Source organism: Chiloscyllium plagiosum, unplaced genomic scaffold (assembly GCF_037043375.1).
Source record: "Chiloscyllium plagiosum isolate Xiang-an unplaced genomic scaffold, Cpla_swu_hap1 HiC_scaffold_2, whole genome shotgun sequence".
Classification (NCBI taxonomy): Eukaryota; Metazoa; Chordata; class Chondrichthyes; order Orectolobiformes; family Hemiscylliidae; genus Chiloscyllium; species Chiloscyllium plagiosum.
In genome coordinates, this window is record NW_028270140.1 from 43,751,617 (window position 1) to 43,770,969 (window position 19,353).

The window sequence follows — 19,353 nt, forward strand, 5'->3', positions numbered from 1 at the left end:
CCACTCATGACTCATCAATAGGATTAAGGAGAATCCCAAGGCATTTTATACACATATTAATAACAAGAGGGCAACTAGGGAAAGGGTAGGTCCAATCAAGGACAATAAAGGGAATTTATGTGTGGAGCCTGAGGAAGTAGTTGAGGCCCTTAATGAGTACTTTGCTATCGATTATGACAATTGATATCTGCTAAAGTGAAGGACATGGATGATGGTAAGATTAGGGAAGGGTATGACGATATTCTAGGGCATGTCGATATTAAGAAGGAGGAAGTTTTGGGTGACTTGAAAAACATTAGGATAGATACGTCCCAAAGACCTGCTGGTATCTATCCCACGATACTGAATAAGGCAGAAGAGGAGATTAGCAGAGATCTTGTTTTCCTTTTTAGCCACAAGCAAGTTTCTAGAAGACTGGAGAATAGCACAGCTTGTTCCTTTTCTTAAGAAGGGCAACAGGAATAATCCAGGAAATTATAGGTTGGTGAGGATTACACTTTTTTAAAAAATTGATTCACGGGATGAGGGCATCACTGGCTAGGTCAGCATTTATTGCCCATCCCTAATTGCCCACAGGGCAGTCAAGAGTCAGCCACATTGCTGTGGGTCTGGAGTCACATGTAAACCGGACCAGATAAAGGTGGCAGTTTTCTTCCCTCAACAACATCATTGAGCTAGATGAGTTTTTCTGACAATTGACAATAACTTCATGGTCATCATTACACTCTTTATTTCAAACTTAAACTGAATTCAAATTCACCATCTACCATGGCAGGATTCAAACCTGGGTCCCAGGATGTTACTTGGGTCTCTGGATTAAGAGTGTAGAAATAATGCCACGAAGCTAGCGTCTCCCCTATCAGTACTAAGGAAATTATTGAAGAAGATTTTTCAGGACAGGATTAAATGCATTTGGAAAAGAGTAGACTTATTAGGGATAGTCAACATTGGTTTATGAAGGGGAGGTCTTAGAACAAAGAACTGTACAAGACAGGCACAGGCCCCCGGCCGACCCGGCCCACAATGTTGTGCCAAACATGACCCCAAATTAAACTAATCCCTTCTGCCTGTCCATATCTCTCAATTCCTTACATAATCATGTGCTTATCTAAAACTCCCTTAAATGCCCCAAGTGTATCTGACTCCACCACCACAGTGTGTTCCACACTCCTACTACTCTGTGTAAAAAAACTTGCCCCTCACATCCATTTGAACTTGTTCACTCTCACCTTAAATGCTTGTCCCTAGTATTGGACATTTCAACTCTTTTTCCCAAAGATTCTGACCATCAACCCTATCTAGGCATCTCATAATTTTATAGATTTCTATCAGGTCTCCCTTCAGCCTCCACTACTCCAGAGAAAACAGCCTGAGTTTTTCTACCTTCTCCTCATAATTCATACTGTCTAATACAGGCAGCATCCTGGTAATCTTTTTTTGTACCCTATCCAAAGCCTCCACATCCTTCCTGTAATGTGGTGACCAGAACGGAACACAATACTCTAAGTGTGGGCTATTAACTATATCCTTTTCCTTAACATTTGATCTCCCAAAGTGCAGCACCTCACACTTACATAGATTAAACTCTATCTGCCATTTCTCTACACAGGTCTCCAACTGATCTATATCCCGCTGTATCCTTTGACAACCTTCTACACTATCCACAACTCCACCAATCTTCACATCATCTGCAAACTTACTAACCCACCCATCTACATTTCCAACCAAGTCATTTGTATATTATCACAAACAGCAGAGGTCCCAGTATGGATTCCTGTGGAATACCACTAGTCATGGACTTCCAGCCTGAAAAACACCCTTCCACCACTACCCTCTACTTCCATGGCCAATTCTGAATCCACACAGTCACATGAGGATACAAATGGCTAATGAGGATACAAATATCTTGGTCTTGTCCCACAAACTTGATTGAGTTTTTTGTGAAAGATGATTGATAAGGGTAGGACAGTGGATGTTGTCTACATGGTCTTTACTAGAGCATTGACAAGGTCCCACATGATAGGCTGGTCTAGAAGATTAAACTGCATGGGATCCATGGTAAGTTGGCAAATTGGATATCATATTGGATTGGTCATAGAAGACAGAGTGTAGTTGTGGAGGGGTGTCCCTCTGACTGGAGATCTGTGACCAATGGTATTCCACAGGATCAATGCTGGATTTTTGTTGATTGTAATATATCTAAATGACTTAAATTCAAATGTAGATGGTCTGATTAGTAAGTTTGCAGACAACACAAGAATTGCTAGAGTTGTGGATAGTGAGGAAGGCTATCAAAGGATACAGTAGAATGTAGATCAGTTGAAAAATTGGACAGAGAAATGACAGATGAATTATAATATGGACAAGTGTGAAGTCATGCATTTTTGGAGTCAAATGCATGAGAAAAGCATACAGTTATTGGCAGGACCATTAACAGACTGATAAATGTTAACTTTGATTTCTCTGCACAGATGTGGCCAGATCTGCTGAGCTTTTTCAGCAACTTCTGTTTTTGTTTCTGATTTCCAGAGGGATCTTTCGATCCAAGTCCATACTTCCCTGGAAATGGCAATGCAAATGAATAAGGTTGTAAAGAAGACAAATGGCATGCTTGCCTTCATTGGTCACGGCATTGGGTATAAAAATTGGCTAGTTATGTTGCAACTGTAAAAGATTTGGTTGGATCCCATTTGGAGAATTATGTGCAGTTTTGCTCCATACACTATAAGAGGTATGTGGAGGTTTTGGACAGGATCCAAAAAAGACTTACCAGAATCTTGCCTGGATTGAAATGTATTACATATAAGAAGAGGTTGGACAAAGTTGCATTGTTTTCGCTAGAGCATCGGAGGCTAAGGAGTGACTCATAGAAGTATATAAATTAAGGGAGGCATGGATACTGTGAATAGTTGGAGACTTTATTTCCAGTGTGGAAATGCAAATACTAAGGGGGGGGGGGGTTGGTTTAAGGTAATAGAGGAGAAGTTTAAGGGAGTTTATTTTACACAGAGTTTGATAGGTGTCTGGAATGTGTTTCTGGGGAGAAGGTAGAAGCATATATATTAGCTAAGTTTAAGAGGTACTTAGATAGACACATGAACAGGCTAGGAATAGAGGGATACAGACCGCAAGCAGATGGCAATTCAGAATAGCTTCAAGGTCAGCACAGGTGGGTTGAAGGGCATGTTCCTGTGATGTACTGTTCCATGTTTAGTGCAATTCACACTGAACCCAGATACTTCCCATTCAAATGTTCCTATTTTTCATTTTATCTTGTTATTTAATCCTTGCAATTTTGAGACTATGTTTAGAAACCTCACACGTTAGCACTTGCAATCTCAGTAGACTCTCATGAATCTCTTCACTTTCTTCTGTAGAAGAATAACGCACAACAAAAAGGAGAGAGATACGACAAATTGAAGTACACCAGCCATTATGGCTCCTTGCCTTTTTTGTTGGTTCTGCATTACAGCCCTAGAGACAACACAGTGGGTGTAACAACATGTTTTGCTACCTCACTCATTGTCTGTCAATAGTTTTAACTTGGAATATATTTGCCCATTCTTTTGGAAGAGGGTTCTCTCCAAGTTGATCTCTTATTCAGCCAGCATCTTCTCTGCTGCACTCAAGAATTTCAGGTTCCTTTGGAAGTTACCTTACCTCCCACTGTCCAATTGAGCTGATCTCTGAAGCAATCGCAGCAAAACAAAACTACCCTTTAATGGACAGTTCTTTTAATGGTTTGAATTGGCAAGTTGCCTACTGGCAGCACTGTGTTTCCTTGTTTGCTCAGTGAGCTGATTCTAATCAGATCTGGCACTGCCAATTCCATTGGCTGATTGCCACGTATACCCTGCCCACTGTCCATCTGGCATACAATCCATACGGAAATCCATCCAAGCTAATATTGTTAAATATTGTGTGATGCGGCTGCAGATGACTGCCTGACTCTGCTTTATTGGTGGGGGAGGGGGAAAAAGTAAGTAATGCAATGCACTACTGCAAAGCTGAAGGAAATGTCTTTAAGTTTCACCTTTTGTATTCCTGCTACCTCAACATTCAGAAAGTCCAAGCCCCTCTTTTCACTACAGTTAAAGAGCTACTGCTTAGATCTCCTCTTCTGTCTCTGTGAACTGGTGCCAGTCCAGTGTTTGTGAGCAGACAGAAAAGGGATGTATTTAGAAAGAGGGTGGTGTGTCACTTGGCACCCAGATGAAATTGTACCTGAGTGTTCACACATGCAGCATGTTGGTACATGAGGATTGTGAGTCTTTGGAACTCTTTGGCACAGAGAGCAGAGTTCTTGTGTATATTTAAGGCTGAGTTAGATAGATTCTTGATCTTTATGGAGGGCGGGGGCGGGGGGGTGGGGGGGGGGGAGGGGGGTCAACAGTTACAGGGAAAGGGCAGAGAAGTGGGTGTAAAAAATGCTGGATCACCATGATCCTATTAGATGGTGAAGCAGGTTCACGGGACAAATGGCCTACTCCTGTTCCTAACTCTCATAGCCTTATGGTTTAATAGTAATGTGAGAGCAATGTGCTGTTTGTTGCTTAGCCCATTTTCTGTGTCAGATGATTAGCCAGTTGTGATGACAGTATAGCAGATTCCCTCAGATAAACATGACAGTTTTTGATTATTTATAAAGTACAGAGTGACTGGGAGAGTAGATTATCTCAGTTGGTTGGACAAATAATTTGTGATGCCAACAGTGTGGGTTCAATTCCCACACCAGTTGAGGTTACGACAAGGACTCTCTTTCTCAATTTCTACCCTCCAGGAGGTGTGGTGACATTGTGGACAGCTCAGTGTAAATACATGATGTGGAGTTGCTGGTTTTGGACTGGGTTGGACAAAGTCAAAAATCACACAACATCAGGTTATAGCCCAACAGGTTTATTTGAAAACACTAGCTTTTGGCGTGCTGCTCCTTCATCAGGTGTTAGTGAAGGAGGAAGACCTTAGACACAAAATTTATAAGAAAAAGCTCACAGGGTCATATAACATATCTGAAAGAATTGAACACATATAAGTTGGCTCTTAAATCTTTAATCACTTAGAATGAAGGTACAGGTTTCAATTGATTAATGTGCAAATTCCAGAATTTCTTTCAAGTCACTGCCCTGAGATAACTTAGGGTTTAATAAGTATAAAGGTGAACAACTCAGGTCAGACAATGCATTTTAGGCCTAATGTGTGTTCAATTCATTCTCATGAGTTGCATGACGCTTTGATCTTTTCCTTATAAATTTTGTGTCTAAGATCTTCCTCCCTCGCTAACACCTAATGAAGGAGCAGCACTCCAAACGCTAGTGTTTTCAAATAAACCTGTTGGACTATAACCTGGTGTCTTGTGATTTTTGACCAGTGTAACTACAGTCACACCTGGCACTCCTGCTTAAGAAGGCATATAAAGTGCAGAATCCAGATGCGTAAAAGTATTTCAATGCACAAACATCATTCTGGCAATGTTCTATTCCTGTGCCCATCATTTATAACAATTCCAATTAACTAATGCTGAGACAAATTCATCATGGTGTGAGATCAAGTAGTTTCCAACTAATCAGGGTTAAACAGATTAAACTGTTTCCATCTAAATCTGTTTTGTAATACTATCTGTTAACACTGAAACAAATGACAACAAGGTGTGAGACTCTCAGCATGCAGTTACGGTGTGCCATCTGCCTTCTTTAACCAGGCTTTTTCCAGGTGGAAATGATGTACAGTAGTAAGACCTCTAATTTATGTTCAACAAGAACTTTTGAAGCATTTAAAAAGTTCTAAATTTAAATTACATACATAACAGGCATGAAGAGAAGATAGACTGCAGAATGGCCAGTGTGTAAGTCGAAGTGACCATAATCAAACTCAACTTCATCAACTGTATAAAGCAATTCAGTCACTTCCTTCTATTTAATTAATAAAATGCAAAGTGAAGTTGAAAAGTATATATAGCACCTCTCAGACAGGAAAGCATCCTGAGGTGCTTTACAAGTGTGTTATTAGGTGTAACTGAGCAAAAGAATACTTAAGGAGTAGGATTTCAAACCTGAGACTAAGTTCACGGTATATCAAGCTGTACTGTTCCTCATATTCCAACATGCTTCAGAGACTTTGACAGTCTATAGCAAGATATTCAAAGAACTGGATCACCAATCTTGCCTTTGCAAGATCCTTCCAATCCACTGACAGAAAAAAAAGTACATCAGCAGTGTCCTTTTCCAATTCAACTTGGCCATCAAAGTGCTCATTGCTGAAAACCAACTCTGTTAGGTGGGACATGATGTTCATTCATCGCATATCAACTGTTGTACTTGGAACCCAGTTGTAGCAGAAACTCCCAGAAAGACAATCACAACTCCTTCTGAATGTTCTCAAAGCACACGTTAAGACTACATTCCCAGTAATATCACCACTAAATCATGCAAGTACTTTAGGGAAGGAAACTGCCATCTTTACCTGGTCTGGTGACTCCAAACCCACAGCAATGTGGTTGATGCTCAATGCAATTAGAAATGGATAATAAATGCTGGACTTGCCAGTGACACCCACATCCCATGAATAAATGTTTAAAAATGTCACTGCCTCATAACGACCAAAGTGGAGAAGGTTCATTCCTGAAGGCACCAAACATACAAAGAGAATTCATCAGGATACACAGAGATGAAGTCAAGGTGTTGGATAGAGTGCACAAATCCCCCAACAACCCAATCCACCTGCCGCTTCGAGCACTTCCTGTCACACAGAATCTGCAGATCATGCATTGATCTTATCAAGCATCTCAGAACTCATCAAATCAGAGGAACTGTCAAAGACAATGTTAGTAAGATTTTGGCATCGACCCTCAGAACGAAACATCACTACAGATAGTCAATCCTTCATCCAAGAGATAGGCATTAATTAGCATCTTGAAGGAAGAGGGTTGGAAACACTTAGGAAGTGAATTCCAGTGATCAGGCCCTGAAGCCGAGGGAAGCAATGACCTCGGGTGTAGTATATTCTCACTATACTATTATTCCAGAGACCCAGGTAATGTTCTGAGGACCTGAGTTCAAATTCCACTGACAGATGGTGGAATTTGAATTCAATAAAAAAAAAAGACCTGCAAATGAGAGCCCAATGGTGATCATGAAATTGTTGCCAAATGTCAGAAAAACCCATTGAGTTCAGTAATGTCCTTTTCGGAAGAAAACAGTCATCCTCACCTGATCTGATGTACATGTGACTCTACACCCACAGCAACGTGATTGACTCTCAACTGCCCTCTGGGCAATAAATGCTGGCCTAGCCATTGAGGATCTCATTCTGTGAATGAATTAAAAACTGTGAAAACATTTCCTCCAATGTTTCAGCAATCAAAACCGGAAATGTGTACGAGGCCAGAATTGGAGGAGCACAGAGCTCTGAGAGTTGACCAGAAGTTTCAGAACTGTACGGAGTGACAGATTTGAAAACAAGGATGCATGTAGTACAATTGTGATGCTGTTGGACTAGGAGCCAGTACAACTCGGTGAATAAAAGGCCAACGGAACTAGCAAGAGTATAGCAGAATGTTAGATAAGCTCAACTTTCTGGTGAGGGGTGGAAGGTGGAAATAAAACCACAAGAGCATTAGAATCGTCCGAACTGGAGGTAACAAGGGTCATGGATGAGGATTTGTGCAGCAGATTAGATGAGTTGGGAGAGGACTTGGATTGCTGCTGTTAGAGTGGTGATGGAGGCTCTGAGGCGCTTTAAACCCCGAGGATTAGGGTGTCAGTCAGGGCTTCCAAGTGCCAACGAACTGGTGCTAAGTGACTAAGGGGCTTCCAGTCAATGGGGAAGAGGGATACACTTCGCTTTGCCAGACCCTCCTTTTCCCCCTGCCTGCCCAAATGACCCTTCTCCAGCCCCTCCCCTTGCCCTCCAAATCGCCCGTCTCCCCTATCCCGCCCCCACGGCGCGTTCCAGGATTCGGCAGCGGTTCACATTCACTCTGTGTGAGCAGATCGGTGCAGGTGCCGGCGGGGAAGGGTCTTGAGTGAACCGCATCGTGCTTTCCCAGCCCAGTGTCCGTGTAGCAAGGAGACAACAGCAAGATGATGATGATGGCATTCACGCTGACGGTCTCCTCTCTGTTTCTCGCTGGCGAAAGTAAGTGCAAAACGCTTCTCTCCCATTACCCAGACTCAGCCTCCCAGATGTAAGCGAGGTGCCTATTGACAGAAATAAACAGGGAAGGAGAGAGAGAAGGGGGTGGGTGGGAATGGGAGCTGGGATCGTTGTTGTTTCACACTGAGCGTTGTACAAATATTTACTTTGCGGCAGGTTAGTGGGAAAGCACCATCCTGCGAGTCCTTGCAGTCCATGCGCTGCTCGCTGTTTGTTTCAAAAGAATAGCTTTCTCGCGTTTGCTCCGTGTCTGGGTCAGTTGCGACGAACGAGTTGGCGGAGATTGTCTTGTTGCCATCTCCCTGTTTTATTTGGGGCGATGCATCGGCGAATGCGGGAACTGACGCAATGAGACCAACTTGAGGTTTAGAAATGGAGCACGTGTTTTGCAAGAACACAGCTCTCCCCACTCTCCCACTTCCCACCGACTCATTTTGCATGACTGGGTATTAGAGTTTTCCCAGTCAGACTGTCTGGAACAGTGTAAAAATATTTCGCATATGTCAGCAACAATCCAGGAGGTTTCATACTGTCCTCGGCGGGAGAACCAGCTGATAGTGTTGACGCATTGCCATGAATTCCTGCATGTGTTGTTCCCTTTCCAGAAACAAGCTGAACCTTCAGCACTCCTGCATTTGTTAACATGGGAATCTTCTAAGTGTTGGGTAAATCTCAGGTGCTGCAGTTTATTGATATATGCTTCTGAACCACCCCATCCCCCATTTGGGAAAAACTTAATCGCTTCCAATGTTCCAGGTAGGGGTTCAGCATATTTGAAGACCAGAGTATGAAAGCTGAACTAAGGGTTCCTTAGACAGCAGTGATTCTCCCACTGCTATATACAGCACAGACTTGACCAACTTATAGCAGGCACCTCAAAACCCTGGAGAAGTAGCACCAGTGACACTTTCACAAGATTTTCCAAACTCAGTGGCTAGGAAGGTGGTCCAACATAAATATCCTCTCCCAAGCCAACATGTCCAGTAACTAGATACTAATTGCTTTAAAACCAGCTGCTGTGAGTGGGGCTTAACATGTGACTCCTGAAACCGTTGTTCTACTCAAAACTTGAGGGCAGCAGGAGATTCCCAGGAAGACAGCAGACACTCCTCCGGGATGCCCTCAAAGCATCCTTCAAGAGATCAACACTCCACTGAGCCATGGGGATCTGGGGCCTATGACCGGAAAGGAGATGATTGATTCAGAAAAGCAATGAGCACATCGAGAAATATCATTGCAAATTTGCAAGTTCAGTGAGGTGTCAAAAAGATTGCAAAAAAAAATCCAAAAAATCTAATCTGCCTGATCCTTTGAGCAACACCTGTCCTGCATGTGATATGGGCTGCACAGCATAAATTAGGTTCATCAGCTATCTCAGCACCCATGGAACCGAAGAACATGCAGATCATCCTCAATCCTGAGGGATTGCCTGAACATAAGACTCCCGGGAGCTCCTACTTATATCATACATTCCCAGGATCCTTCTGTATGTTTTCATTTAATTTCAGGAATCCACATGCATATGGATACACATTCCAGGAATCTCCCACACTCCCAGGAACTTCCAGTAAATGTTGACACGTACCTGTGCTAGTGCCAGCTACTTAAAAAAAAGTTATGCCTGCAGAGAAATGACTGGCGTTTAATCAAACACAGATAAGTAGAAAGTGTAAAATGACAGATGATTGAAAGATACGTATCATACTTGTGATCCAAATGGACGTGTCTTCTAAAGTAGTCATCCAGGTTACACTTGACTTTTCTAATGTAGAGGAACACATCACGATAGAATGCAGTACTATAAATTGAAAGAAATGCAAATTAACTGCTGTTTCATTCGAAACCTTTTCTAATATCCTCCACCATATGATATATATTCCCTTTGTTCGCCTCACATTCCACACATCACATTCTCAAAACCTGTTTCTTTCAAACTTCTCCCAGTTCCGATGATAGGTAACATAATTATTTCTCTCTCTGCAGATGCTGCCTAACCTCCTGAGTCTTTCCAACATTTTGTGTCATTACTTCAGATTTTCAGCTTTTGGTATTTTTTCTTCTAGGCTAACAAAAGTTTGATAACCTCAAGTCCCTTCCAATTTGCGTACAAATTGACTTTGTGCAGATTCAAAAACAAACCCATTCCCAACTAGGGTCACTGCCTGTGAATGTTTTGCACCAATTTTACAGAGCAATATTGAGGTTACATCTGTCCAAGCTTTGGTCTCTTTATTAAAGGAATAATGTATATGTGTTCAAGGCAGTTCTGAGAAGGTTGATAGATTCCTAGAATGAAGGAGTAATCTTACAAAGAAAGGTTGGACAGGCTCTATCCCTTCCAGTTTAGAAAAATGAGAGGTGATCTGATTGTAACATTTAAGATTCCTGAGAGAACTTGCCAAAATGGATGCTAAGATTATTGGAGAGGCAAAACCGAGAGAGCATAGTTAGGTAAGACTTTTTTCTCTTGGATGGTCATGAATTTTTAAAAGTGTATTCCCCAGAAATTGCAAATAGTGGGGTAATATAATATTTTTAAGACAGATGCAGATAGATTCTTGATTAAGAAGAGTCAATGATTAACTGCTGTTAATCAAAGAAGAGTCAAAGAAGAGTCAGTGTGGGTGAGAATGTGAAGTTAAGCCATTGTCAGATCAGTCCTAATTTTATTGAATGCCAGAGTAAGTTGGAGGGCCCGAATGGCCTGCACCCCCCTTCTAATTTGTGTGTTTGCATATGATATAAGTTATTACTGTTGCTATTCTATTGTGGCGCCAAAGCTCTGCGAAATGAGTTTAAGCACTCTTCTGCAGTGCCAGAACAACAATGGATTTCACCTCCATTAAGGTCAATCACCTTGATCTGGTCCATCCTGCTTTAGAACTAAACTCTATGTCCTAGGAATCTTGAAACCCTTTTGCACCTTTTCTTTTGCAGTTGCACATTAACCTGTTTGTGACCATACGATTCTTATATTCACTAGCCTGTGTCACTGGGAAAAGTCGAGAGACTTTTTAACCTCTGAAATCTCTGAAGGTACAGCATCAGGACTTCAACCCTATTCCTTCCAGTGTCATTTGTCCCACGTGGATCACAATTTCTGGCTATTCCCCTTTTTCTTTCAAAACTTTCTGTACACTCTGATGTTGTTTACCTTGGCCCCTACAGCAACAATTTATGTAAGATTTACATGTACTGCGAAATGACCCTATGAGTACTGAATCCCTATATCTCCAGTATGACAATGGTTCACTATGTTTTTCTCTGTGATCGTTTGCCTGTTAGCACCTTGGAAATGCTCTAGAGTGCATCCCCCAGAGATGTCTGTACCCTCACTAGTATTCAGTGCTAAAATCCATTTTGTGACTCTCTCAGAGGATTGCTGTCTAACTCTTGCTATTTCACCAGATGGTTTCTGAGACTTACTATCTTCCTAAACTCTGTGATTGTGGGGTGATGACCCCCTGGAAACATGCTCCTAGAAGTTGTCAGTAACTCATTGTCTCTGCTGTGTCATTCTCCATAAACTCAGGTTCAAGTAAATTGAGGCAATTCTTGCATATTTGGCTATCCAGGATATATGAAGCAACCTGGCATTCTTACGTTGTACAGAAATTACACAAAATAGGTCTAAGTTATCCCATAGTTTTTGTTTCAAGTAAATTCCTTCAGGTTTAATTAGTTATGCTGAATATAGCTATGTTTGATGTTGCTTTTTGGTTTTAATCATATACTTAGCACTTCCTTTCCACTTTGTGCTATCTTCTCAATCTCAGTCATGTCTCCTTGTCACGCTGTATAGCATATCCTTCGGTTCAGTGTATATATGTGCACACATTTAGAGAGAATGATTCAATAATGTAACTAGATAATTAATGTAGTGGAGGTCTACACAGCATCCAGATGAGACCAAACATTTTGAGTTTTCGGCCTGAAGGCAGGTCCAACCCACAACACTCAACATATCTATCACAAGTAGGGCAAGGGGGAAGGTCCAGAAACCAGCCCAACCAGAACAGGGATTGAACCCTGTCCTGCTGGTACCAAACTGATCCACATCAATCAATCCAGCCAAATAAGCCATCTGGCCCACATGGACTCCAAGTTGCTGTAACCAGATAGACTTTATGTTGCATTCTGGACTTGTGCATATTGATGGTTGAAGCATTAATTAATTTCTGTCACATGAGATCTTTCTCATTCTTTCTGGCTGACATTGATGTAGGGTGAAAGGATTTACAAGTTGATGCTCAACATGTTTGGCAACATTATGGGCACACCTTCCTTGACCTTCAAGTGTGAGAGTGGGACCTTCTGGATCAAATGCAAAGGACATTATCTAGTGTGTCACAATCTCTCCAGCTGATGTTTATAGTGGTGCAGTAATGCAGCATTTAATAGATTTACTGAAAAGTTGGTGTTTGTTTGACACAGCATTGTCTTCAGTATATTTCCAGTGTGTCAGTGAAAATGAACATGCTCTGTTTTAAGTTCTGAATGATGGGCATCACACGGATGATTGTAGATAAGCTACAGTCGATGAGTAAGGTTGGCACAGAACAGAGAAGCATGGTACCATGACAGCAGGTCTCCTGGTAGGAGTAGTTACAAGCTGAGATAGAAAACATAATGGAGATGTTTACCCATTTATATTGAACGACCTGACACCTCTTAAAATAACAGTGAAAATTTTCAGCTAAAAATGTTAGTATTCATTTGTTCATAATATATGCACCACTTTGCTTTAATCTATTACTCAAAATAAATATTTAAATGTAGTTTTGATTTACGTCATTAAATTTAAATGCCAATTAATACCAATTGTAGTTCTCTTTTCAAATCAATGTTTTGTATTTCAATTCAAGCTCTAGGCATTTGGAGTGTGGTTAAGGTGCAATTTGTGCAAAGTTACACCATTGCACAAAGTATACTGAGGGTCAAAGTTGTTATTTCGAGGATCCTTTCAATTTTGATAACAGCATATGGCAAATCTTGGAAGCAGTCTAGCTTTAATTGGGCATATTGCTGGTGAATCTAGTTTTTAATATATTGCCATGATTGTGGAGGCCCTACTTCTTGAAATAAAAATCTCCTTCTCCCATGAATTCCTTCCTCTCATTTCAACAACCCCTCTCAAGGTATTGATTAAAGCACTTATATCCAACAGTAATCCTCCTGACCATAATTAGTTGACCAATCAACATTTGTAGTCAGGGCGGTCACTGCAGAAATGGTGCTTAACAATATTGCAGGATGATCTGCTCCTGTTCTCACATTGATTGACCAGTAGGTGTCATTGGACAGCGACTATGAGAGGCAACCTTTGCCAATTTTCTCCTTACACATCCAGACAGCCTACAGTCTATTACAGTATCCTCCCACCAATCTGGCAAAGATCAACTCTGAGCAGATCGCAGATTGGACCACAACTTTTCTGTGACTGTTATTGAGTATATCTTTTCTTTTGGTTTTATTTAATGCTTCAAGTTTATAATGCTTACTTTTTTATTTCAAATATCTCCATTACACTGACGTTCACTTCCTCTGTAACCTCCTCGAGTTCCGACAACCCTGGGATTGTTGTGCCCCCCAAATCTGATCTTGTTTGCCCAATTTTCTTGTTGAGTCTTCAGCTACCTAACTCTAAGCATTGGAATTCCCTTCCTGTCTCCCCATCTTTGCTTTTTGACCCTGCTTAAAATCTACCTCATTGACCAAACTTGTCCTAATGCCTCCTTATGCGTTAAATTTTGTTTGACAGTATTCCTCTGGAGTTTGGGATTTGTTATATGGTAAAGACACAATATAAAAGCAAGTTTTTATTGTTAATGACCTGAGCCATCTGGTGAAATCTTTACATTGTATGAATGTAATCTTGGTAAAGATCTGAAAGGACTGTGAAAACTAAGATTAAAAAATTCAATTGAATGAAACTTGAGAATAAATTTAAGTTTGATATATAACTCAATGTGTCAACTCAGCCTTTAAAATGTTTACAGAAATAATAAGTTCCTTTGTTAAAATAACAAATAAAAGTAATCATTGACATTTACATTTTACTTTTCACATTAAGAAATAAATAATTTTAAAAGCAACATAATACATTTTCTTTCAGGATAGGGTAAACTTTACAGTTTAGCCCTTTTGGCACAAAACCTCACCCAGAAATTCTTATTCATAGCAATGGTCTTGGGTTTGGAAGATGTTATCTAAGGAGCTTTGAATTTCTGCAGTGCATCTGGTGAATAATCCACACTGCTGCTACTGAGTATCATTGTTGGAGGGAGTCAGTACTTGTGGATGTGGTGTCATTCAAGTGATCAGGGTTACTTTGGAAATGTGGAGCATACTTTTAATGCAGAACAGTTCAGGGAAATAAAAGCAGTCACCCATTTTTGAAGCCGTAGTTGTCATATTCTGTGCTTTACATATTCAGCTTCACAGAAAGCCTCTGTGTCAGCTGCTGTGAAAGGTCAGTAAGTAAGCTAAGTGTGAGGTTACAGTGCCAGAAGGGTATTGTACCAGTAGGTCAGGGTGCTAGTTGGGTAAGGTGTCAAACGGGCAGCGTACCAGGTACAAAGACTCTCAGATGGTTCAGGTGCCAGATACATATGCTGCCAGATGAGTAGACTGCCATGGTACTAGGTGGGAAGGCAGCAGGCAGACATTGAAGTGTTTAGGATAGGTCAGTGTGGGTCAGCATATCGTTTCCAGTGTTGGAAGTATGTTTGCTTTGGAACCCGGGGGGAAGGGTTTGTCAGGTTCCAGGGTGTGGGGGTTTTCACATCCCAATGGGATGGAGAGGGAATTTGTATCCAGGAACAGGGGCTGGGGGCTGTCAGTTCTTAAGATAGGGTGTGTCAATTCTTGGGCAGAGAAATTAAAAATCACACAACGCCAGGTTATAGGCTAACAGGTTTAATTGTAAACACCAGCTTTCAGAGCGCTGCTCCTTCATCAGGTGGGAAGAAGCGGGTGTCAGATCCTGGAAAGGGAGGGTTACTGAATATTGAGGGTGAGGGGTGGCAGTGTGTAATGTCCTGCACTGGGGGGAAAGTGTCAGGTTCCTTTTGGGGAGGCGGGAGGTGGAATGTAGGGTGTTGGATCCAAAGAAGAGAGGAGTCGTTGGCCCTGCAAAAAGGTGGGTGGATGTCAGATCTCTGGGAGTGCCGGGTCCTGGAGAAGGGGGAGATGTTAGCTCCTGTGGAAGAGGATGATGTTTGTCAGGTCAAGATTGTTAGGGTAGATGTTATTCGGGTTTTGTGTGTTAAATTGGGAGGTTGGGGGGGTTGGCACGGGAAGGTGATGGATGATCACTTGAGTAGTTACTCATGGGTTAGACTAGGTTTTAAATTGTCTAACATTTCCGAGGTAACTATTTATTTAATTGAAGCAGAATCATCTGAATTCTCTGATTTAAATGGAGACATAAGAAAGGTTCCAAAAGTAGTGCACTTGTTTGGTGGGATATTCAATCTCTAAGCAATTTCATTGGAGCTACACTGGGGATTCCACATGGTCCCAGTGAGCAACTTCCAACTGCACTGCATAAATGATGATAGTTGGTTTGTAAAACAAAGAAAGGTTTACATTTATATAGTTCCTATCATGATGTTCCAAAGTGCTTGACAGTCAAGAACCACTGTTTTAAAGCACAGTCATGTTGTATAGTAGGAAATACACTGCCAATTTGTACACTGCCAGCTCCCACAAAGAGCAGTGTGATAATGATCAAAATGAACTGTTTTTATAATATTCTGGGATGAATCTCAGCATCCACACTAGGCATAATTTCCCCATTATTTGTTGAAAGAATGCCTTTGTATCTCTTATGCCCCCCCCCCCCCCCCCCCCCCCAAGAGATTATGATTCCTGAGAGCCTTAGTTTATAACTTCCTCCAAGAGAGTTCTTGTGCTACAATGGTAGTGTTCCTGCCTCTGAGCCTGGTCGCTTGGGCTTAAGTCCCACCTGTTCCAGAGGTCTAAGTAGGTTGATTAGAAAATATCTGCAATCTCATCCAAAAGGTGACTGCTCTGATGGTGCAGTCTCCTCTCTGCAGTGTCCTGGGCTATTATTCTGGATTAATACACATAGGACCTGGGGTGAGACTTGAACCAAAAAATTTCTGAACCAAGGGTAAGAGTTCTACCAACAGAATCTGAGGGAAATATGATTTTAAAGAGATACAATAAAGCTTAATTATTTGAATTAGCATTTGAAGGTCAATGTACTTACATTAACATTGAACCTTACAGTTATAATTTGATGAATCTGCTGCTCAATCCTTTTCACGTGGCACTTGACCCCTCTAAATACAAGTTCTTGGAAAGCTTTAATCTCAATCCTTATTCATTGACAATGGATAATAAATTCATAAATAACAATCAAAATTCAGTACTCATTACATCATTATCAAACTTTCTAATGAGCATACTTTCCATGTGGCTGAAGGCAACCACTTATACAACTGATGCCCATGTAGTTCCTGATAATTACAAATGTATTTTTGTCAGTTAAAGAGCTATTTGCAGTGAAATGTAGAACATTTTCACTGCAATTACAGATGGTGTAGTGTCTGTTTGAGTTATTTGGAAGAATCATTGCACAGTACAAAATTGCTCTGGGCCTCTTGCTCGAAAAGTTAATATTATCTACATCTGACATTCATTAACTTTGAATACAAATTGGGTTTTAATGTCACTTGTAATCAACTACAGGGATACAGGAGCACAGTGAAAAGTTTACCATGTCGCCATTCATGGCGCCATCTTAGGTACAAGGTACCGAGAATCAAAATCTTACAAAAAGATTTGAAAAATAATGAAACAAGTTAAAAGTTCAATGTCACAGTTCTTGTCAGCATAAAGTAGTAAAGAAGAAATAAAGTTAAAAGTTCCAAATTACAGTCCTTCTTTAGCCATGGGCCTGCAGTCCCTCCATGTTTGGTGGTCCCCAAAAGGGCTTGATCTCTCTCCTGTGTTTGGCTTGATCTCTCGATTCCCATGCCTCCATGCTGCCATCTCACCACAGATCGCCAGAGTCCCACTCTGGTGCCACTCCAGGCCGCCAGCCACTTCCATGTTGCCACCGACCACCTGATTTCTGCTTGGGAGCATCAACTACCTCATGGCCAACTGGCAAAGTCCCCTCGCTGCTGCTATTGTTGCTGCTGCCCTCACGACCGAGCTCCCTCCAGAAGGTAAGAAGCGAGAAAATAAACATTATAAAAAACTGAAGAAAAAAAGTGAGAAAAGAAGAAAGAAAACTGGTCAGAGCTTTAGTTCAGGAGCCCTACTCTATTGCCACCTTGGAATAATGTTCTCAGTGTTTAAGTTGCTTCTTTTAAAATGGTTATGCAGACTTTTCATTCAGTTGTATCAGAAGTCATGGATGGTCATTGTTCAATCCCCTTTTCAATCTTAATAAAGCTGTTAGCTTTCCAGAACAGAGAGACATCCTTGGACTGTCTATCGACATTATCATTTTGTCAATTGCTTCCTTTAGGTTTCAGTGCTACACTGTATTACATTCTCAGACCCCTCAAGCTCGCAGCCTCTGATTCTGATGGAAATACTATCAATTGCGATTCACAACCTCTGTAGCTATGACTAATTCACCATTTACTGGTAATTCCAAAATCTATGTCAAACTGATCAGGGACTCTGAAAGAGTGGTTTACCACTTTGGCAAAATTATGATAAAAGCAAATTCGCCGCAAGGTTTACGGTCTCCTGTTCATCCTTGTACAAAGCATTCTGACTGAAACATGAGTGGAAGAATGGGTTATGCAATGATTTAGCACCTTTACTGCTACCTGTGGAATCTGCTCCTGCTTAAGTTGTGTCAGTATCACAGACTAATATTCAAACACCATCAAGACTTATAAGGACAGCACTAACTAAGCCAGCATAGTTAAAAATCACACAACACCAGGTTATAGCCCAAACGTTTATTTGGAATTTCTAGTTTTCAGAGCTCTGTTCCTTCATCAGGTAACTAGTGGGGCAGGATCATAAGATACAGTATTGAGAGCAAAAGATCACGGTGTAATGCAATTAAAACGATATATTGGACAAAACTTTACCACTTGGTACAACTCTAGGAATAGTGTGACACATTTTTCAGTGCAGTACCAGATCATTTCAGTTGCACAACGCTGATCTTTTGCTATAAATTCTGTGTGTTATGATCTTGCCCCACTTGTTACCTTGTGAAGAAGCAGCACTCTGAAAACTAGTGCTTCCAAATAAACCTGTTGGACTATAACCTGGTGTTGTGTGTGATTTTTAACTTTGTCCACCCCAGTCCAACATCGGCACCTCCACAACATGTGAACCAGGCATGACCTCGTAAAGTAGTCCTGATGATGAATGCTATCAAATAGAAATAATATAAAATGGAACTTGAATATTTCTGTGATGGAAGCTTTTTCTTACTCTGTGGGTGTGAACCTTTGGAAAAAAAATTATTCATACACTATATTGGAAACAAATAGTCTTGTGGTTTGTGTGGATGGCTGCAGTGTGTATTGTCATTGTCAAAGGGTACCAGATATTTGTTTCTCAACAATTCATATCAAGCCATTCCATAATGGGGAGGGCAATGATTTTTAACCTCTGCTATGAAGACTTTATGTGAAGTCAATTTGAGGACCTTTTACTTGGTCAGCAATATGCACAATCATGTAGCAGACTGCCTGTTCTCATTCAGAGTGACTGCAAATGTGAATGGTTTGAGGATTAGGATGTTGGTGCTTTGAGAAGCTTATTGAATGTTGCATGGAGTGGTGAACCAATGTTTGGGAGACTGTTACAATCCAGTAGGGTTTTGCACTGTAAAATTGAGTCACACTATTCTTAGAGTTGTATCACATGGTAGTTTTGTTCTAAGGTACACACTGAGTCCCAATTTCCCTGACTTTTAGACCACATTTAATGGAAACGTGGACCAGGTATCTGTACTAAATAAAAATTTTTATTGTAAGTATTGTTAGACTATAGCTGCAGATAAACAGTTATAAACCATTGCCATATAATAGCACTAGCTGAAACTCTAATGCCCTCATAGACTCCCTGTTATTCAGACACACACACACACAAGCAAATAAAGAAAATAAATTATTGGCGGAGGTAGAAAAAAACTGGACAGTTAGTTCAGTGGCCCTTGCATCACAATTCAGCTATAGGGATGATTCTATTTAA

At 41.0% G+C, this 19,353-nt stretch overlaps 1 protein-coding gene across 2 annotated transcripts in view; it reads left to right on the top strand.

The window, feature by feature from the left end:
- The first annotated feature begins 7,848 nt into the window (after nucleotides 1–7,848).
- Nucleotides 7,849–19,353, top strand: part of LOC122562507 (neuronal acetylcholine receptor subunit beta-4-like) — a 54,402-nt gene continuing 42,897 nt past the window's right edge. For both annotated transcript variants that reach the window (XM_043715358.2, XM_043715367.2), the window contains exon 1: nucleotides 7,849–8,133. In XM_043715358.2, coding sequence (XP_043571293.2) covers nucleotides 8,079–8,133 — 55 coding nt within the window. In that variant the 5' untranslated portion in view covers nucleotides 7,849–8,078. The remainder of the gene's footprint in view (nucleotides 8,134–19,353) is intronic.